The 21,824-nt window shown below is 47.3% G+C and overlaps 2 protein-coding genes across 4 annotated transcripts; both read left to right on the forward strand.

Annotated features, from left to right (window-relative positions):
* The first annotated feature begins 3,985 nt into the window (after positions 1-3,985).
* Positions 3,986-7,598, forward strand: COMMD3 (COMM domain containing 3). The gene is made up of 8 exons (XM_063413691.1): positions 3,986-4,224; positions 5,099-5,210; positions 5,315-5,378; positions 5,467-5,501; positions 5,809-5,869; positions 5,955-6,011; positions 6,111-6,170; positions 7,225-7,598. Exons 1-8 carry the CDS (start codon positions 4,092-4,094, stop codon positions 7,282-7,284), a joined length of 582 nt encoding a protein of 193 aa, XP_063269761.1. The 5' UTR covers positions 3,986-4,091; the 3' UTR covers positions 7,285-7,598.
* Positions 7,599-9,000: 1,402 nt separating this feature from the next.
* BMI1 (BMI1 proto-oncogene, polycomb ring finger) lies at positions 9,001-19,697 on the forward strand. Of its 3 annotated transcripts, none has more exons than XM_063413664.1 (10): positions 9,001-9,468; positions 14,509-14,642; positions 15,054-15,150; positions 15,880-15,935; positions 16,058-16,108; positions 16,370-16,478; positions 16,569-16,614; positions 17,157-17,255; positions 17,587-17,667; positions 17,753-19,697. In XM_063413664.1, exons 2-10 carry the CDS (start codon positions 14,531-14,533, stop codon positions 18,080-18,082), a joined length of 981 nt encoding a protein of 326 aa, XP_063269734.1. In that variant the 5' UTR covers positions 9,001-9,468; positions 14,509-14,530; the 3' UTR covers positions 18,083-19,697. The 3 variants fall into 3 exon arrangements, with proteins under 3 accessions (XP_063269734.1, XP_063269742.1, XP_063269750.1); XM_063413672.1 differs by lacking the exon at positions 9,001-9,468 and adding an exon at positions 13,878-13,990; XM_063413680.1 differs by lacking the exon at positions 9,001-9,468 and adding an exon at positions 14,052-14,227.
* Positions 19,698-21,824: the final 2,127 nt, after the last annotated feature.

Below are 21,824 nucleotides of genomic sequence, written 5' to 3' on the forward strand. Positions count from 1 at the left end.
TAGATAAAACCTATTTATTTTTTAATAGATTAATCTCATTTAAGTCCAAAAATACTGCCTAGTAGAGAAAATGGTTTTCAGGTTAAATAGACCAAAAAATATTAAATCTCTGGTAAAAAGAAGTATACAACTACTATAGGTTTTACCTTACTGAAATAAATCAAATGCTTTCACATATTTAAATAAAAATCTAAGTTCCTTGACTGTTAATCAGAACTATTTGTAAGCAAACAAAGTATGTTTTACTGAATAGTCCTTCTGTCTAGAGAAACAAAGCATTTATTGAAATTAATACATACCAAAAATTTCTGAAAGCAAATATTTTCTTTTTAATATGTGACAAGTGCTGCACTTTCAGCAGATATGAGGACTGCCTACAATAATTATACCAATTAAATAATTCACATAATTGCCTGGTTCAAGGCAGTATTTATTTAATATATTGCACTTTTGTGCCTGTGATTATGAGAGAAATTTTCCTGGACTTTCTGGCATATGCAGACTCCTTCATTTCTATGATCATGTCATTTACTGATATATGGATATCATGCTGTTTCTAATGATATTAATCCAGCAAGAAATAAATTTTGTAGAAAATATTGACTTATTTTTCCTGTTTTGATCTGCTTAAAATATTTTATTCAGAAAAATATGTTTTATAATAAAGAAGGCTGGATACTGACTTAAAAGTTCAAGGGGCTAATGTGTGGAAGAAACTTGGAATTCAGTAATAATTTGGCAGAAAACTGGTGTTAGAATATTATCTTATGTTACTGTCTCTTGACTCTATGAAGAGCAATACACAGATGAAAAGATGTTAATCTGAAACTTTTCAGAAATACTTGTGCCAATGTTTAAATTTTATGAATTAGTCCTCTGGAGATGCTAATGATTTCTCTTCATTTTGAATGGTTGAACTATTTTGTTTTCAGTAACAAAGCTCAAGCTGTAAAAATTACGATCCGGCTTGGGGTGAGGTAGTCTGTTTCCCTGCTTAATTATTATTCAAGTATTTATGCATTTCCTTCATGATTTCTTTATTCAATACACAGGTTAGAATTCTCTAGGAAATTTCAATAAACAGCTCTTTAAAATGTGTATATGCTCTAAATAAGTAGTAAAATCTCATCAGACAGAGCAGTAAAATCAGGCAGAACAATCTCTGTCTGAATCCATCTCATGATCTTCTTGAAGGGAAAAAGCAAGAACAAAAGTCAAGCTGAGAGACTGGATAGAGGACTTGATACCATAAATTTTGATGAAAATGTGATGAGAGCTACATGTACTACGTAATCTTGCAACGAATCTTTAGCAGTTATTTTGCCTTTAAAGCTAGATGTTAATTTATAGATTTCAATATGCTATAAATGATAAGGAGATGTTGATGAAGAAATTTCTGTAACATGCAATCATACCCTATGCGTACATTTTAATATCTTTTAGGTGACAACCCTTTGTTATAGCCCTGGTCTCTTTACCTTTGTAATCCTACAGTTTAGAACTCTGTCCTCTCCTCCATATTATGGTTTTTCTTTTCCTCCATTTTATGCTGGCTTTTCTTAGGTATCATGTATATATATTTGACAACCATACCAAAAAAAGAGTGAAAGCCTTATTTTGTCAGCCCACCTGCCTGTCACCACCCCTTTCTTGTTTCAGGGGAAAAAAAAAAAAGAAAAAAAAAAAAAAAGAAAAAAGAAAAAAGAAAAAAGAAAAAAGAAAAAAGAAAAAAGAAAAAAGAAAAAAGAAAAAAGAAAAAAGAAAAAAGAAAAAAGAAAAAAGAAAAAAAAAAAAGACTGGGACTTCCATCTGCCAGACTCTGAGGCTTGGAGTTTGTCAATTCAGTGGTATTAACTTTTATGTATGAGGCCAGAGGTAGTATTTCAGATCATATTCCAAAACATTCTGTGTTCATTCTTCACAGTATCATGAGGCCTAATAATGTGCACGAGTTAGAACTGAGAGCCTGATCCTGCAGCCAGTATGATTTCCTCTTTACCTTAATTTGGGCACAATTAAGACTTATATATACAAATGTGTGTTTTTATAAAACAGTGGCCAGACAACCCACAGGAGGCAGGAAACTGGAGGCAGAATCTTCTGATAGCCTGCATCCATACTGAAGAAGGTGCAAGCACTGCCTAGGTTTGCAGAAAATACTAATTAATTAATGTCACAAAAATATTAAAATCACAAAAAAAGAAAAAGGAAAGGAGTTAAGGGATGATCTTAAATGTAGCATGATTCAAACAAACACAAAAGGTGCTGTGGTGAGATGTGATAAAGTCTAATCTTACTATCTGGACTAGGACAAAGCTGGAACTGCCCTCTAAAGCTGGACCAAGCTTTTAGATGGCAGATTGTAATTAGTGAGAGTGATGGATACAAAATTCCAAACAGCTTTTCGATTAAATCAGCTACCAGTCAATTACCATGAAAGTTCAGAAGAAATTAATTTTTTTGTTCTTTTTGACATGACTTTAAAATAATAAATCTGGCAAAGGCCTTTAGCTTCTACTCATATTTTTAGGCTGAGTAGCTTTTAGCATTGCATTTCCCTTTAAGAAACGTTCAGCGGAAATGTTTGTTCAATAAAGAATGCCAAGTAACACAGTAACATTCTTGACCATTCAGAACAGACACACACAAAGAGAAAACTGAGATCTAAAATATTTTCTGTACATGAACTCCAAAGGTTGTATACATCATGATTCATCTGGCACACTAAGGCCTTTACCTTTTTTTATTACATCAGTCCTAATTTGGTCCTTAGCTGAGATATAACCACACAATATTTCATTGTTTAAGGTACTTAAGTAAACTTTAGTATTTTTGAGGATTATGGCAATGATTCCAGACTTAAAGAAAAAAATGCTAACATAAGAGGTTAATATCTTGTGAAGAATTTATTAGATTTTCATGGAAATGTTTTCAGACATCAGTCACACACCTTTCCTAAATCACCACAGAATGCTATTTTGTCTATCTGTAATTATTTTTTATGTCAAAACGTGCAAAGCTTTTTGCCAAAATGCAACAGCAATCCTGGTTAGAAAATCACTTCAGGAAAAAAAATTAATTTATTAGTAAGCTCACATTTCAGCTGGCCATAACCATAGGTAAAAAAGTGGTGTGATACGCAAATCTATAACCATGGGGAGAGGGGGGGATTATCTGATTATATACATAGAGGTTTCAGAAGCAAAATAACATTCTTTACTGGAAGAGTGGTTAAGCATTGGAACAGGCTCCCCAGGGAGGGGATGGAGCCACCATCCCTGGAAATGTCAAAACACCTGAGTAGGCTGTGGCACTTTGTGGTATGGTTGAGTGGGCATGGTGGCAGCCAGTGGAGGGTGGGAGCTGACGCTTTTGAACGCCTTTTCCAACCTCAGTGGTTCTATGATTCCCTGTACCGCAGGGATAAGGCTCTGCTCCCGAGGATTTGAGATTGCCAGCAACACATTTTTGGGCTATAAAGCTTCACACCAACACATGCACGTGAGACATCTATTGAGATACAAGCGCTTTAGGATTTCAAGAGATACGAGCATTTTTAGGATTCATTGAGAGTTAATTACACCCCAAACACGCCTGTGTGGCGCATCTCCCGCGAAAACAGCACTGCCTCCCACTCCGAGCCCCAGGGAGCGAGGGGCGACACTCGGGACACGCGTGGAGAGGGCGGCGGCGGAGCTGGGTGGGGCAGGGCGGGGGGAGGCGCGGCCCGCGCGGGGCTCCGCGGCCGCGCACCGGCACGGACACGGGCACGGGCACGGGCACCGGCACGGACACGGACACGGACACGGACACGGACACGGGCACCGGCACGGGCACGGGCACCGACACGGGCACGGGCACCGACACGGGCACGGGCACCGACACGGGCACGGGCACGGGCACCGGCACGGGCACCGGCACGGGCACGGGCACCGGCACGGGCACGGGCACCGGCACGGGCACGGGCACCGGCCCCAGCCCCGGCGCCTCCGCCGCTCGCGCCCCGCCCGCCCCGCGGCGGCCCCGCCTCGCGCCCGCGATCAGCTGCGCGCGCGTCACGTGGGCGCGTGTCGAAGGTCACGGCGCCCACAATGGAGCTGTCGCCGTACGCGCAGGGCGGGTGGCGGCTGCTGGGCGACCCCCGCCGCTTCCCCCGCCGCCCGTTCGCCGCGCTCCTCCGCGCCGCCTTCCGCAGCCTCCTGGATGACCCGCAGGCCGGGCTGGGTAAGGCGCGGGGCGGTGCGGGCCGCGCCGCTCCGCGGGGCGCGCAGGCGGGCGCAGGGCTCCGTCCGCCCCCGCGGGCGCGCTCGCGTGTCCGCGCCGGAGCGGGCGCTGCCCACGCTCGCCCCCGGGGCGGCTCCTGCCCGCGGACGGCTCCAGGGTGCCGCTGCGCGGGGTGTCACCGCCAATGCGCGCCTGCTTCATGAAGGCTCCGACCTGCTCAGAGCACAGGGGCCGGGCAGGGTCCCCCCGCGCGTTGCTGTCCGCGGGCTGCGCTGGGCTAAGCAGGCGGGAACACCGCTGCGACCCTGCAGGGGCTTCGCGAGTGGACCCGTCCCAGGGCAGCCCCGGCACGGGGTGCGCGGCCGTGCCATTAATCCTGCGGTGTTAATGACCCCGCCGCCGCCTCCGCGGGCGGAGGAGCCGCCGGTGCCGGGCGGGGGCGGCGGGCGGTCCCGGAGCCCCTCCCGGCCGGTGGCTCCGGTCCCGCTCCTCGCCATTAAGAGGCTGCTGAGGATCGCGGCCGGGGCTCGCAGAGGAAACGGAGGTTTTCCTTCTTTCTTTCTTTCTTCTTCTTCTTTTTTTTTTTTTTTTTTTTTTTTTTTTTTTTTTTTTTTTTTGTAGGAAGGAGATGTAGAGGCGGCGGGGCGCTCAGCGCGCACAGCCCCGCCTGGTACGGCTGGCCCCAGCCGCTGCTTCAGCCCCTCACCTTCTCCTCCGCCTCCTCACACCTTGCCTACTTGCTCTGTCCTTTCGCTCTGAAACACCACATGTGTTTCATTTTGAAGTTTTTGTGGTAAAGGGTGAGCAGCAGCCTTTGGTACCATGTGCTGGGGTTTGGCAAATAAGTGTGTCATCAGTAATTCATTTATTTTAGATGATCCAGACCTGAAAGATATTGACCCTACAGTATTAAAACATTGCCATGCTGCGGCTGCAATGTGTATTCTGGAGGCAGGGAAACACAAAGCTGACATATCTGCTATAAGGTACTCATACTTCGAAGCTACGCCATTTTTCTAGCTGTTGTTACTTAAAAGTGTAATGCTAAGTTGATGTTAACAGAAAACTAATAAATTCTTTTCCCCCGTAGCACATGCCTGGAAGACTGCAAACTGGATAAAGAGAGAATAGAACAATTTTGCACCGAATATCAGGTTTTTAAACCAATTTTAACATATTAATTTTTCTCCTTTCATAGGAATTTATTGAACATAGCAATTTTTTTTTTTTGTCTTGCTCCAGAAAAACAAGGATGCATTGGAAATCCTATTGGGAAGGTAGGTCAGTCACTCAGTAGAGGCATGGTTTCACTTACAGTTAGTTTGAAACTGTCCTGGAAAACACTTCTGCATAGTTTAGATGATTAAAGTCATATTGTTCTAATAAAAAATAAAGTGCATTTTAAACAAACTCTAGAAAACAGTTGTTGAAACTTTTCTTAATTTGGAATTCTACTCTAAAATAACCTTCTAGAGCTTCCCAAGAAGCATTACCAGGATCATGAAAAAGTTCTTTATTGATGGACAGGTTGAGAAAATGTTCTTTTTTTTAGCATAGGGAACTTGTAACTGTTGTGTCTTTCAGCATAGGCAGATCTCCTCTTCACATAACTGATGTGTCTTGGCGCTTGGAGTATCAGATCAAGGTAATTTTAACAGATCAAGGTGTTTCTTTAGTCTGTTTTAATGCTGAGACCTGGCTTTTTTATATGTTCTTTGTTTTTAATTTAGAACAATCAACTTCATAAAACTTATCAGCCTTCCTATTTGGTGACTTTAAACGTAGAGGTACTGTACTCCCAGCACCCTCAAAGGAAAAAATGCAATTTCATTATATTTTCTTAATAAAATAGACATTGGTGTTTCTTTGCTTTTTTTCCCCTTCAGAACAGTGATTCAGGATCACACCCAGATGTTAGTTTCAGTTGTACAATGGAGCAATTACAGGTACTTGTTTCCTTCATCATTCTGTGCTTGACCCCAATTGTGGTTGTACATGTTTTTAACAGCTTGCCAATCAAAGTGAAAATATATACAATATTACTAAAAAAAAAAATCCAGTACAGGGAGGGTAAGAGAATTTTCCATAGAAGTCATGCAAGTGTATTTTTACTGTCTTTTCAAATAAAGTTGCAAAGTAACTGAATTTAGTTGTGTGGGGAGTGTTTTACATACGTGCATAAATATTTTGTCTGTTTTCATAACTGTAATCCGTATGTAGATGTGGGAGGAAACTCATCACTTTCTGAAACTCTGATTTCCCGTGCTTTAGAGAAGTGATTAAAGAGGCTAGTTCAGTGATTTAAATGTGTCATGATTAAAAATAGAGAAGGAACTGAAGGCTCTTCAGTGGTGTTAATGACATGTAAGAAATGTCCTGAAACAAACGTTGATCTTTGTTTAGCGATTTAAATGTGTAACTGAACAATAGAGGTATTGTAATGCTTGGAAGTGACCAAACTGTGGAGGATCGGGAAGAGGGCTTGGTGGGAGAGGAAAAGCAAGATATTAAAACTTAAGGTTTACACCTCCTCTTTTTAAATGTGTCTCAGAAGTGGTCCTTTTGTCAGTAATGAGTGTTTCTAGTCGGTTTGCTGGCATAGTGAAATCTGATGTGCTTTGGCTGGAGAATGGTCCTAGTACAAAATTGCACTCAAAATATTTCCAGTGTTTTAGAAATCCGTGTAGTACTTCAAAGCCTGAAGCAAATGTCAGCATTAGCCATTGTGGCAATATCAATAAAACCTATGTGTTAAGAGAAATGATCTATTTTAGGAGAAAATACATTTTAAAAAGTGTTTTCCTTCAGTTTCCACTTTTCTGACTACATTGTAAAATACAGAGCTATTTAATTATTTGCTCGCATTGGTCATCAGTTGCAACACTTCTTTGTGCTACAAGGTGTTAGTTTCGCTTGTGTCTCTGTATAAAAAAAATATTACATTCTTCTAGCTGACCTTTTAAAAATATACTTATTCTAAGACTCTGTTTCATCTCTTAGGACTTAGTGGGAAAGCTAAAAGATGCTGCAAAAAGTCTAGAACGAGCAACTCAAATGTGATTGAAGGAAGGTGTCAGCCTCCTCAAGCACTCTCCTTCCTAAGTGTCTCCTAAATGACAAATGTCTTTCATCTCTTGATGCAAACTGGGGTTTTTTTAAGTCCTTGAATGGGAATTAAGCAAAACCACTTTTTTATGCCTGCACTGGATATTCCTCGCTCATGTAATTTTTTTTTATTAACTCTTGTTAAGTATTTGCTGAACTGTCGTGTCATCAAAGTATTCCTTCTATCTTATTTTGTATATTTTTACAACTGTCACTGCTTTTTTTCCCCTCTGTGATCTAATAAAAGTTAATTCGCGCCTGTTGTGCAATTTCTGTGGATGAATTAGCTGTACCTAAAAGTAAGATGCTGAACGGTGGATCGGCTCAGCGAGGCAAAAGCGCCTTCTCCCGTGCCGCGGCTCCGGCGCGTTTGCTAAATCGCCCGCCGCGCTTTGTCATTTCCAGCCGACCTTACATCTCTCCTACGAGGAAAAGCTGGACCCCGGCGCGGGGGGCAAGAAAGGATTCGGTTTAATCTCGTGGACCCGGGGCGCCTCACGGAAAGCCGTCAGAGTCCGCGGAACGGAGCCGGGTGGCGGCTCCGGCTCGACGGTGCGGCTGCTCCCAGCATCTCCCGCTCGCCTCGGGCCGTGCCCGGCACCGCCGGTCTCCGCGGAGCCGCTCGCTCCCGCCGGCAGGTGCGGAGGGACTCCGAGGCGCGGTCCGTCCGCACCTGCCGGCGAGGGCGAGCTGCCCCGCGGAGAATGCGCGGCGGCGGTGGCGGCCGGCCCCTCGCCGCGGAGCGGGGCTTTTTCCTCCAGCGGCTGGCGGCGTCTTATCCTCGCCGGAGGCGAGCACCGCGAGGGTCTCCGCGGTTCCCTCCCTCCCGCTCCGGCGGCTGCCCGTCCCGCCCGCGGGGTGTGGGGACACCGCGGGTCCCGCGCGGCGCTCGAGGGGACGCGTGGCCTCGACGGCGGCGGCTCCGCGCGGCCCCGGGCGGGCGCGCGGGACGAGGGGCGCGCGGCAGCGCGCACGCGGTGGCGGAGGCGCGAGGCCGCGGCGCGGGTCCGCGCGGGGCTCCCTCCGCGGCGGGACGGGGCGCGCGGGGCGGGAGCGCGCAACAAGTGCGCGGAGGGAGCCGCGGCTGAGGGGGCGGGCGGCGTGTGGGGCCGGCGGGCGTGCGGGCTGCGGCGCGGAGAGGATGGGGAGGGCAGGGCGGGGGCCGCGGGGCGAGAGCGGGGAGCGCAGCGGCCGAAGGAGAGCCGCGGCAGGGCGGAGAAGGAGCGCGGGAGGCGCCGCGGCTGCGGCGGGCGGGAGCCGCCGAGCGGGGCCGGGGGTCGGGGCGGGCGGTGAGGAAAAGGAGGAAAAGGAGGCATCGGCGGCGCGCGGGCGAGCGCGTGCAGGGCCGGGGGGAGGGGAGAGAGGGAGGGAGGGAGGGAAGGGAGGGGGTGGCGGGCGGGGGAGGGGAGGGAGAAGCGGGGGAGGGAGGGGGGAGGCGGAGGGGGAGGAGGCGGCCGGGTTGCGGGATTGGGTCACGGGGAGGCTGCCGGGCCCCGGCGGCAGCGCCGCTAATTCCCAGGCCGCCCTTAAGGAATGAGGCGCCCCACGTGACGCTGGCGGGGCGGGCGAACTCCGAGCCATTTTGGGGACGGTGTCAGTTTCCACTGTGTGCCTTCAGCGTTGCATTCTTCCCTCCTCCGCCCTCCTCCCGCCCGCCCGCCCGCCCGCCCGCCCGCCCTCCTTCCCTCCCCGGGTCCCCGCCACCAACTATGAAATAACAACAACAATAATACTCGTAATAATAACAATAATAATAAAAGAAGGAACGCGAGAGAGGCCGCGAGGCGGAGCGGGGGGCAGAGGGAGAGACAATGGGCTGGTGGAGAGAGGACCCATCCGGACCGGGGAGACTGTGCGCTCGCAGCGCCTGAGCCGCCCGGGCGGCCAACTCGGAGGGAGCGAGAGAGCGAGGGAGCGAGCGAGAAGGGCCCGCGAGGAGCGGAGGAGACCCGGGCGTTCTGTAACTAAAATGAGCGGAGCGCAGCGGCGGCGGCGGCAATAAGCTTATTGCAATTGACAGCGTCTGCAGTTCATTTCAAGATGGCCGCTTGGCTCACATTCATTTTCTGCTGAACGACTTTTAACTTTCATTGTCTTTTTTGGCCGCTCCGATCATCACCCACCGGCTCCGTTTTCCGGGTACGTATGAAGCGAGGTGTCGTCTTACCGAGGGCGGGGGGCGAAGGGGGCTCGGCGGCGGTTTTCGGCCGGTTTGGGGGCTGCAAAGGGGCGCCTAGGTGTCCCCCGAGCTCTCCGTATGGGAAAAGCGCTGACAGGCTGCTCTAGCCACACACACACATACAGACACGCAGCAGCAGCAGCCTGTGCACTCGCTCGCGTTACGCACCCACATTTGCAAATTTTAGTTCCTTTCTTTCTCCAGACGCCCCCTAAAACCTTTCTGTGCACATGGCCCCCGAGGAGAATATTTATATTTCCCGACCCTGCTGCTAGCCCGGCCCGAGCGCCCTTTGTTTAAAGGCAGATTTTGATTAAACAGGGACGTTCGTGAAATCTGGAGCTGCCTGGGTCAAGTGATTTCAGTCCTCCCCGAAAGAAATGTGTCTGGGGGGGCTTAAAATGTCAGATAACGCACCCATTTTATAGGGACGGAGCCAGCGGGGGGTAGCGATCCTCCTGGGGGGGTTGTTAGGCGCCGGGGCACCCAGCAGAAAATGTTATTAACTTAAGTTGGACAAGTACTTCTGTGAAATTGGATGGGTTGTAAGATGGCGGTTCCCAGTTGTTTCCAATGTCTCCTCTTACATTTCTGCTCTAAATGCTGAACTTTAGGGGTTTGTGCCTACTAGGAGAGGCAAGGGGTGGTCGACGCCGAGAAAGAACTTTTTTGGGGGGTAAGGGTAGCACTTTTAATGCGGTCTTGGGGAGCTGGGGCGAGCGGTTTGCTGGAGCCTTTGGAGCAAAGGTGATGTGTCTGCGGGACGCGGAGGGGGGGTGGTGTGTGTGAATTTCTTTTCTCTGGCTGGTATTTTTTTTTTCCCTGAGCCTAGGAAGGGAAAATTTACATGAAATCCTTTGTCAGATCTTAAAGATGTCACGAGTGGGCTCCTCGTGCTGCTTTTGGGCAGCACTTGAAAGTTGTTGGTGTTATGTTTTTATAATTGAATGGCCTTGGCAATATATAAAGCGGGATGTTTCTGTGTGTTTGCTGTAAACATTTGCAAATAATCAGGTGAAAATAAGCAGGAAAAAAGTCGCATTTCCATAAAAGTGAGGGAGTAACTTTTCAGCCTCTGAAAACTTTGATTCACTCCTCCACTCTCCAGAGAAGTTGAAGTAAATCTGGGCATGTGTGCCCCTTTGCAAGCCTGGCGCTAAAAGATTTTTTTTGCGTAGTCTGTAGTGATGAGAGCAGCTTCTGTTTTGGGACTGTCCCTAAGACCAGGGACGTAAAGTACAGTCCAATAAAACTACTTTGAGTGACTCTGTGCAGCCCGTCCTGGAAACTGAGAGTTGTGTTGCACTTTGCCAGAGACACGAAGTCTTGACCTACCTGATCACTTAGATATTACAAAACTAGCATTTTAGTGTATTTTTTAGAATAGATAGTTTGTATCTTATGCTTAGTCCCAGGGAGGTGATTTAAGAGACTGGGGTCCTTTTGCACTCTGTTGCCAATATTCAGGTCTTGTCTCTCTGCAGCGACTTGCACAGAGACACTTGAGGTTCGTGTGCCTCCTCTGAAAGAGCCACTGTCCCCTCCTTTAGAACATATGCGGCCATTCTTAAGCGAAAGAGTAATAACAGGCTCGATAGTACAAATGGCACTGGCTGATAATGGGTGAAGATGTGGAATGAAGGCTGCTTTATTCTTTATGAGAGTTTTCTGAGAGGAGATGGGTACAAAGTACACAAACCTATCCGAGCCATGCTTCTATTTTTTATGTATGTATTTTCTCTTGGAGACCTGTCGAGCAAGGTTTGATAGCTTATTGCCTTTATGGATTTTTAATAATGTTGCTGATTCTTAGCAGGAGAATGCACTTCTGTTTTTCTTCATTTTGACATAACTTGTTTAAGGCCTCTGTATAATCGGTTGGCTGGCAGTGTTTACTTCTAGCGGGTATTATCCACATATATTTTACGTTTAGTTGTTCCATGTGTCAATGTGTAAATATATATTGTCCTGGCTAAGAGGCTGTTTGTATTTCTGTGAAGTGTTGGCATTCACCGTGCGATCAGCAGGAGCAGAAAAAACATCTGAAAGGGTTTCCCTCGTACCAAGATGTTAAACTCAGGCTGCTGTAGTAAAATGTGCTGCGTTCATGTTACATCCCCGCAGGCACAGACACGCGTGTGCCTGTGCGGGTGGCTTTTGGGGAGAAGTTAGGTGCCTAGTTCAGCTCGCTGGGGAAAATCACTGGTTTTCAAGATAGCTCATAGGACGTTGAAAATGTTTTAACTTTGGGCAATAAATAATCTGCATTTAGAGGTTGCTTCGACAAAACAGGTTTCACGGTTGAATTTAATCCCCCTCCATTTAGGAAGAGGCTACGCCTGCGTGAAATAAACGCGTTAATGTCTTGAAAGGTTTGTCCCAGTCTGTCAGGGCTGGGAAGGAATTTTCGGTCAGCCGACTTGTGTGACCTCGGTCACTGCTGGGGTTTTTGTTGCTGTTGTTTTTTGGTTTAGATATTTATGAATTATAAGGTAGTGACTTGAAGAAATAAAACACAGAACCGTGAGAGCAGCCTGTCCGTGTGTAAGTACCTAAGGGGACTCCAGAGCCGCCGGCTTCAGGGTGCTGCGTTCTTCAGAAAGGCATGCAGAAACTCCGTCTCTGCCTTTTCTGGGAAAAGCAAAACCTCGGTATCAGTTTAAAAGGAAGAAGCGGAGGGTCAGGGACCCTGGAAGCGACATTTAAACCGCAGTACAATGCAGCGGGGGTCTTGCTTTCCCGCACGGTGCTGGGAACAGCTTTGGGGACCTAGTCGGGCTTGGTGCTTCTGGAACTTTGCTTTTCTTTGTGCTGGCTGGCTATGGTTTGATGTTGGGGAGTTTTATTTGCTGTTCACTCGAGGGTTCTCCTGCAGCAACAAGAGAAGTTTCCTGGTCGGGGTCGCTCGTTGGCGCTGTGCACACTTCTGACGAATATTGTACCCCTGTCCTGGTCAGTTTGGCTGACGTTCAAAGCTTTTAGAAAGCTTAGTGTGTTGCCTTTTTTTTTTTTTTTTTTTTTTTTTTTTTTTTTTTTTTTTTTTTTTTTTTTGTCCTTCCTTCCCCGCTGCCTACCATTGAAGTTTGCGAGTGGCTGCTCGCATCTTGAGCATACGGTGCTGCAGTGAGAGGTGGCTCGCAAGCTCTGCCTCGGGAGGAGAGGGGTCCAAGAACAGGAGCTGGTGTGCTGGGAGCACTGACCTGGGGAAATTAATAGCTTAGACTGGAGCAACGTTAGTTCATGACATTTTTCAGGATCTGGTTGACAGAAAATAATTTACTCTACAATTGACGTGGCTGACAGGGTTTTTCCCCCTCTGTGTGCTTTTCCCTTTATCTGTTATTCCCTCTCATTTTAAATAGTGTGTGTGCATCTAGCGTTGGTGCCAGTACATCCGATGGGGTTTTATGGGTTTCAGACTATGAAAATGACATTTGTTTTTCACTCTTGTCTCTGCATTGTGTTGACAAGGTGTTGATTTAGCTTTAGGAATGATCTGGTCACATGGTCCTTCGCATGTTGTCACTAATGTACCGTTTAAAGTCGGTTTGGGTTTTTTCTCCCTTCGTGGTGTGCTTTATTGCTGAAAAGGGGGGCTGCTCAAGGATCCGGAGACTTGTTTTGTCCCGTCCAAGCACCTTACTCTGGTGATGCAAATCTCTTTACACCTTTTGCAAAACTTTGCACCGCGCTTGCCTCGTCCGCGGGATGATTTTCAAACAAGCGTCAAAAGGTGGGAGAAGGAAAGAAAGAGAAAGAAAAAGAGCTGGGGGTGAGAGAAAGGTAGGAAGGAGAAAAGTGAGGAAAGCAGAAAAGGAGGGAGCGGAGATGCCGGCGCGATGGAGCGGGAGCTGGAGCTCGGCACCCCACTGGCGGTGCAGGGGGCTCGGTCCCCGGGAGCGCGGCGCGGTTCTGCTCGCCGGAGGGAGGGAGCGGAGGGGGAGAGGAGCTATCTCAGACCAGCTCCTCGCACCGAGTCGACGTGGAGAGAGGCCCCTGAGAGGATCCGAAATGGCCGAGGCTCGGGAGGAGCCTCTGGCACTCGCCTCCGCCAGGCTGAGACCCCAAAGCCCGGGGCCGCCCCCGCCGCCCGGGCTGCCCCGCACCGCGCCCGGGCACCCTCCGGGTTGTGGCACCCGACCCCACCCGGGCCGCTCCCGCCCTCCCCCTCCCCTCCCTTCGCAGCCGGGCTCCCAGACCCCCGCGGGCTCCTCGGCTCCTCCACCCCCTCCGCCAGCCCCCGGGCCCCGCGTCCCACCCCCTGGCCCGGCCCGGCCCGGCCCGGCCCGCCCCCCCGGCCGCCCCCCGCCCGGCTCTCGTGTGTTCCCAGCGGTGGCAGGATGCCAAGTGTAAGTGTAAGTTGCTATAGCAACCCCCTCGGAGAGCGGAGCAGATCCGGATCGGCACCGAGCCGCAGCGGCAGCCGCCCGGACCCCCCCGGCGGGCCGGCCCCGCCGCCCCGGTGCCCGGCCCCGCTCCGAGGTGCGTGTGTCCCCCCCCTCCGTCCCTCCCCCCGCCGCCCCTCCCCGCGCTCCGGAAATGCCAGGGCAGCCGCACCGGGAGGCGCTGGTTCCCCTTTGTGCTGCTCGCCGGCAGCCCGGTGCCCGCCGTGTCTCCCCCGGAGCTCCCCGCCGCATCGCCGCCGAGCCGCCCGCGCAGCCCGAGCCGCCCGGTGCCGCCGCGCCGCGGGAGCAGCCCGTGCCCGCCGGGAACGGCGCGGTAGGTGCCGCGGAACCGCCGCTCCTCCGCGGGGCTGCGCCAAGGCCGGCCCGGGGCGGTGCGGTGCGGGGACGCCCCGCCGGCCTCGGGACCTGCCCTGCCCGCCGCCCGGCCCCGCGCCGCCGCCGCCGCCGCCGCCTTCGTCTTCCCCGCTTGGTCTTCCTCTGCGCCGGGGGATGCGATGCGATGCACGGGGGAAAGGGATGCGCCGGACCGCGGCACCTGGGACTCCACCGCGCTCGTCCCCGCTGACCCGTCCTCTGTGTGTGTGTGTCTTTCAGAGCCGCTCCTCGCCACGCCAAAATGCACCGAACAACCAGAATCAAAATAACCGAGCTAAACCCCCATCTCATGTGCGTGCTCTGCGGCGGGTACTTCATTGATGCAACAACCATCATAGAGTGCCTCCACTCCTGTAAGTACAACCGGGCGCTCCGCGTTTTTCCCCAGCCGCTTCCCTCCTTTCCCGGCATCCCGGGAACACATAAGAAAAAAAAAAATTCCTCCCAAGCCCAAACCCCCCGAGGGGGTCGGGACCGATGCCCTCCTCCTCCCCGACGGGAGGGGAAGTAGGTGTTCCAACCGCGGTGGAGATTTTCTGAGAACGGCCCTGCGGTCTTTGTTAAAGTAATAATATATGTACTATAAGCGTCTCCTTTTCATGGTAATTGCAGCTTATTTGGGTAGTTGTTTAGCTTAAGCAGCGTGTTGCTGACAATGGACGATTTGCTCTAGCTTGCATAGTTTAGAAAATCGCACCTTTATCTATGCACATCTGAGCGGCACCTAGGAGCATCACTAAAAGCCTGTGGTGTTTGACTTACAGTCTGTAAGACCTGTATCGTGCGTTACTTGGAGACCAGCAAGTATTGTCCTATCTGTGATGTCCAAGTTCACAAAACTCGACCGCTTTTGAATATAAGGTAGGAGAAAGTTGCAAAGTGCACACTGCATGTCTCATTTTGCTTTATATGGGGAGATCAGCAATAGTCGGTGTCAATGTTATCTCTTGGTCTGCAATTTAAATCTGAAAAGGCTTGTCAATTTACAAACTACTTCGTGTGTATGTGCTCTCTTTGGAGTTTCTTCATTGATTGAAACTGAAGATGCCTCTGTATGTGAGACAGAAAGTTTTTGTTGGTCTATTTTAGCATGCACCAATCATTGATGCCTCTTCCCTCTCCCCCATTCTCCTGTACCACCCCGACAGTTCTTGCCTCTACTTTCTGTACCTCCAAGACTTGCATCACTCCAACCACAGCTCCTAGTCATGAAAACTCCTGCTGCAACTTTCCAAACTAAGAGGCAAAAGCCTTTAAAATATCACTTGCCTTTCAGAAACCTTTTTGTTGCCAGCAATGCATTTTGCTCTCTTTACTTTCTAGTGGGGACATGTAGATTTTAAGGCTTTTCTTCAGTCTGAGGGAGTTCTTTTTGAGTTGTGGTAACACGGGTGAGTTTTGGTTCAGAGTGGTATTTAGAGCAGAGTTAGTTTGATTACAAAGTCCTGTAAGTTAACTTTTTATGACTGACCTACCACTTTGTAGAAGATGCCCCATTGTTGTGAAAGTTGATAAGTGAGGAGCTGCCATTTGGATTAAAATGTTGCTTCATCTGCTTAATTTGATGTTGTGGGGTTGTTATTTTTTCAGGTCGGATAAAACTCTCCAAGATATTGTATACAAGCTAGTACCAGGCCTTTTCAAAAGTAAGTAGTTAAATCAGGTATTTTATTAAGAGCAGAAAAACAAAACCAGAGCCACTATCCTATATCAATACCGTGAGTTACAGAGTAACTACTAAAAGAAAAATATATGCTTTTCCATCTAGATGAAATGAAAAGAAGAAGGGATTTTTATGCTGCTCATCCGTCGGCTGATGGTAAAAGCTTCTCGTTCACAACTCTAATATGTGTAGCATTGAGCTAGATGTTTTACTGTTTCCTTCTTAACTTACAAGTGATGTATTACCGTCACAGAATTTTAAGAAGTGAAGTCAGCATAATAAAAGTTTATTGTTTTAACAGTCAGGTAGCTTTCATTCATTATCTTACTGTGAAGACTTTTTTTCTTGTTACTGAGAATTGCAATTCTTCCTGATTTGAATTTCAAAATGTAAATTATTGTGGAAATTTCTGTGCAGCTGCCAATGGCTCTAATGAAGACAGGGGAGAAGTGGCTGATGAAGACAAAAGAATTATAACAGACGACGAGATAATAAGCTTATCCATTGAATTCTTTGACCAGAATAGGCAAGTTCCAGAAAGGCAAAATTTTATGTTTACCTGTTTGATAGCACCTGTATTTATTATTTTTTGTAATTGTCTAATTTCTTCTCACAGACTGGAGCGAAAAGGAAATAAGGAGAAAGAAAAATCAAAGGAAGAGGTAAATAACTTTCCTTTACTCCAGAGAAAACATATCATACACACACACAACTTTTGGGCAGGTCTGTATCTGAGAAAAATACATAGGTTATGTGTGTCTAGAACAAAGGAAGCACAACTCCTATTATGGCCCTAGGTACAGAAGAGGTAAAACATTTTCATACAGCTGTATATGCAGGCAACTTTTTAAAATTAAAAATACCTGCAGTATTATTTTTAAAGCAGAATCTGATTTTTGTCAAAGTTTGGGAAAAATATTTAATAATTTATTTTAAAATAATATGTATTGCATATATACCCTAAAAAGATATTTAATATAATACAAATATTTACATATGTATTTAGTTACAATTTTATATTACTTTCTCTAGAGCTGTAATTTGCTAGTTATTTGTGATGTGCCCTCTAAGACAGCAGGCATTGTTGTATTACAATTCATAATTTAGTGAGGTGCACTTTTTCCAACATGAAACATTGGAATACAACATTGGTGGGAGTAATCGCTCATTCTCAGTAAACTGATTTTCTTTACTGTGCCACTAGGTGAATGACAAAAGATACTTGCGCTGCCCAGCAGCAATGACAGTGATGCATCTAAGAAAGTTCCTGCGGAGTAAGATGGATATACCCAACACTTTCCAGGTACCCATGGGGAAAGAGGGATTTTTTGTTTGTTTGGGTTTTTTGGGGTTTCTTTTGGTAGGACTCATTTTCTCCTTAAAGCCAGTCACAGCAAGTGGTAACAGCCAAGTGTTTCTGGTGTGTGCCATACGTTATTTGGTTTGTTTTAAAATATCTGTCTGAAGAGATGCCACTAATTTTTTTAGTGCTGTAAATACCAAAGCATTAAGAAATTGCACCTTGATGTATTTGTGATTTCTGTGACAGTGGGGCTATTTTTACCTCAGAGCAGTCATGTGCTAGGGGTGAATGCCTGGATGCTCCTTAATGCAAGGGTTCGTGTCTTGAACAGATCGATGTGATGTATGAAGAGGAGCCTCTGAAGGACTATTACACCCTAATGGATATTGCCTACATCTATACCTGGAGGCGGGTGAGTGTTTCCCGTGTGCCTCCCGGGAGGGGGCAGGTCGTGGCCTGGGCAGGGCACTTACCAGGCTCTCCCTTTTGCCTTGCAGAATGGGCCTCTGCCCCTGAAATACCGGGTCCGACCCACTTGCAAGAGGATGAAGATCAGTCACCAGAGGGAAGGCTTGAATAACAGTGGGGAGCTGGAAAGTGACTCTGGGAGCGACAAGGCGAGCAGCCCGGCAGGAGGCATCCCCTCCACCTCCTCCTGTTTGCCCAGCCCCAGCACACCAGTCCAGTCTCCTCACCCCCAGTTCCCCCACATCTCCAGCACGATGAATGGCACCAGCAGCAGCCCCAGCAGTAACCACCAGTCCTCCTTTACCAACAGAGCTCGGAAAACATCAATAAACGGCTCCTCAGCCACTTCATCTGGTTGATGTGCCAACCAGGCTACCACCCTCACCCCTCCTTTATATAGATCTTTCCATGCCATTACAGCTTTATAGATGCTAATCCATGTGACTATCATCCAAATTGCTTTCTTTTGTAGTAACACTGAACTTGGCTATAAAAGGCGGACTAGGTGACATTCAGGATGGACGTTAATGGAAACGAAAGTTTGAAATGTAAATTGTTTTCAGAGGACTGGGAAGCAAACAAAAGTTACACCTTCACCTGTTCTGAATGATGTGGAGTTGTTTCTGTCCCCATCATCTGGAGCCAGGAGTCTCCAGAAGTCAATACAAATCTTGGGAAGTAGTTTGTTAATCCAGACTAACTCCTCCATTGCGTTCTCTTCGATTGTTATTGTTCTTATACTGTTTTGTGAACCTGTAGAAAGCAAGTGCTTTTTCATCTTGAAATCCAACAAAATTGAAAGAATATGCATAGAAAAATGCATATATGTAGCCATGTCACTGTGAATAACAATTTTTGCGTATTAGCCATTTTGATTCTTATGTTGCATCTTTTACTTCTCTGTTGCTGCGCAGAACCGATCAAAAGAAAAGTAAACTTCAGTTTTACAATCTGTATGCCTAAAAGCGGGTATTACCGTTTTATTTACTGACTTGTTTAAATGATTCGCTTTTGTAAGAATCAGATGGCATTATGCTTATTGTACAATGCCATATTGGTATATGACATAACAGGAAACAGTATTGTATGATATATTTATAAATACTATAAAGAAAATATTGTGTTTCATGCACTCATGATATGGTTGTTAAATTTCTAAACTAGTTCGACCCTTGCAGATGCCGCCTGTTTGAGCTTTGCTCATACTGCAAGAAACACGTTGTGTGTGAGAGCTACAGTATTGGGAAAGCACATTCGAGTCTCTGATAACCTGGAGGCAATTGGCAATCTTAAAAGGATTTTACTTGCTTTGTCTTTTTTTTTTTTTTTTTTTCCTTCCAAGTGGAATATTTTTACTTAATCAAATGTTGAAGTGATACAGTGAAAAAAAAAGAAATCAAGGGACGTGGAAGTTTTAGACCTGTTTGATTACCTTTTTATTATTTGGTGTGGTGGGACTGTGTTTTTAAAAGCACATGGAATCATTACAGAAGCCATAAACTATTTGATATAAATCTTAAGGAACCAGCAAGTGGCTGGATGAAGGCATTTTATCTAAATTTGTTTTAATATATATGTATATGGTACAGTACTAACTTCATTAAAATTTAACTGGTACTTTAATATTTCCAATAAATTGTGGAGAATGCCTTCTCTTTAATGGCCTGCAAGTAGGTGCATTTTATTAGAGGCTTCTAAGGGTGGGGTTTTTTCAATAGGAGGAACTTTTCCACCATAAAATATGAACAGTCCAGAACACTTTTCAGTTTGTGCTTTGCTTTGGTCGAACTTTGTGTGTGTTCATCACCCATCAGTTATACATTTGTGAGGGTGTTTATTCTATATGGATATTGTTTCATGTTTGTACGGAAAAATTGTAGTTAAACATTTCATTGTCTCCAGTCTGCAAAAGAAGCACAATTCTTATTGCTTTGTCTTGCTTATAGTCATTAAATCATTACTTTTGCATATAAATTGCTGTTACTTGTCCTGCTTGTTTTTATAGACCAGGTGATTGCAAATCCTCCACAAGGTTATTGCTTATTGATGTATATGTCTTGTTAAACAAGAGTTGATATTTTTTCCTGTAGTAAACATGTACAGTTCAATTTCAACAGTAAAAACTTCAGTTTTATATACACAAATAACTTTCATTTATAGCTGATCAAAGAAATAAACAAATAAAAGGGATAATTCATTGAAAAGTAGCAAATTACCTCTGTTGATAATGTGGTGTTAAAGGACAAACATCTTGTTCTCATGGGAAGTATTTCTGTGTGTACCAAAGATATTGGTGAACAGTACAGTATAGCATGCTAAAATAACAAAGGGGGAAAAAACCCACCTAGAAACTGTAGTGATTAGTTTGGGTTGCCTGTCTTGAAAACATTTGCTGTTCCTTATTTGACCCTGATTTATTATTGAAAATAAGCAAATGGTGCATCCTCACATCCCAGTCAGGCACAGGCTTTACCTCCTGTCTGTTCAAACTTAGCCCCTGTTAAACTGCACTGTCCGGGAAGGGAAGGATGTGATTTTTGTGGTGGCAAGTGCCATGTTCTGCCTGTGCTGCTCTGGATTGCTTTTTAAAGCCTCAGTAGAACTAAATACGTTTTAATGTAAAGATATCTCTCAATGCGACTGAATGTCTATCTTGGCACGATTCCCTCAGCTACATGAGTGAATCACACTGTACTGGTTGAATTATTTCACCCCAAACCCAGCACTGAACTGACAGCAGAAGCTCGTAGGTTAGCACACAGATCCAAATGTGCTTAATTTTACTCGAAATAGCAGTTAATCCCTGCTACGCTCAATACGGAGATATTCTCGGTCTTTGTGGAGTGCTGCCCGTGCAGCACTCGGCAGTGAAACAGGAGCTGGACATTTCCCTTCGAGATTTACTAAGCTTTTAGAGTATTTTCGACATCTCCCAATTTGCCATCTCCTGTCTGAACAAGAACAAACGCTCTAGTAGCTCTCTTGCCGAGGTGCAAAAGCCGCCGAGGATGTTTGTGCTGCCATGTGAAACTCTTGTTTTGCTGCTGGCCCTGCGCAGATGGCACAGCGATGCGTATATACTGCTAAGCACAACTGGGAGGACGATCAAAGATAGCATCTTGGTGTTCTACTTGTGAAGCTGCTATGTCAGCCTTCCCGGTTTCACAATATTTTCCTTTGCATATACATAGTGACAGGTTTTCCTTTCACATGTACCTAAGTTTTCCCTGATACTCTCCCTGAAATTCCCTCCTCTCGGTACACGTAAGGGAAATCTTTTCATTATCCGACGTTGCGTTTATATAGATGGAGGGATAAAGGCGAAGTCTGCTGCGTTTTCCTGAGCTTGTTCAACAAGCAATCTGGTCAAGGATAGAGGCGGGAGCGGTCTGTGCCGGCTGGAAAAGGATGTTTTTCTGCCTTCATCCGACCAAATTTTCCGCCCTGGTTCAGCTGCCTGCAGCTCCAAGCAGCGCTTTTGTGTCCGGCACGAATGGGGATCCATCTCCGGGGAAAGCAACAGAGAGGGACATGAAAAGCTCCATACGCTTCTGGAGAAGATGGACAGAAACAGGGAGGCGGAATGCAGAAATATGCAGGGAGAGAAAGAGGACCATGACGAGCTTGCTGAGCCGAGATGGTTGTCCCCCAGCACTGACCGTATCTCTCAACAACCTCGCCCAAGACAAAAATAAACCACCAAACCCGACGCTGGCGGGCGGGTACCGCCGGCAAATTTCCGACACCGGCAGTGTCCCGTGGGCAGGAGAGGGAAGCGGCGGCAGGCACCGCCGCGGCGCCGGGGACCCGGGCAGCACCGGAGGAGCTCCAGGAAACGCCGTGAGAAAACAACGCTCCCCGATTTCTGAATGATGGGGGATCAGAAACCCGACGGCGGAGGCAGCGGCAGCGGCGGGCGCCCTTCCCGACGAGGCGATGCCTTTGCTGCTGTGTCCGCCGCAACCGGGCCACCGCCGTCACCTCCGCCGCCGCACCGCTGCCCCAGAAGTCGCTCGTTTCGCTGGGGATTTTCAAAGAGCGGCCATATCAACTCTTCCCACGGCCGGTACCGGGGTGAACTCTCCTTCCTTCCGCCTCCGC

The sequence above is a fragment of the Prinia subflava genome, chromosome 1, assembly GCF_021018805.1.
Source record: "Prinia subflava isolate CZ2003 ecotype Zambia chromosome 1, Cam_Psub_1.2, whole genome shotgun sequence".
NCBI lineage: Eukaryota > Metazoa > Chordata > Aves > Passeriformes > Cisticolidae > Prinia > Prinia subflava.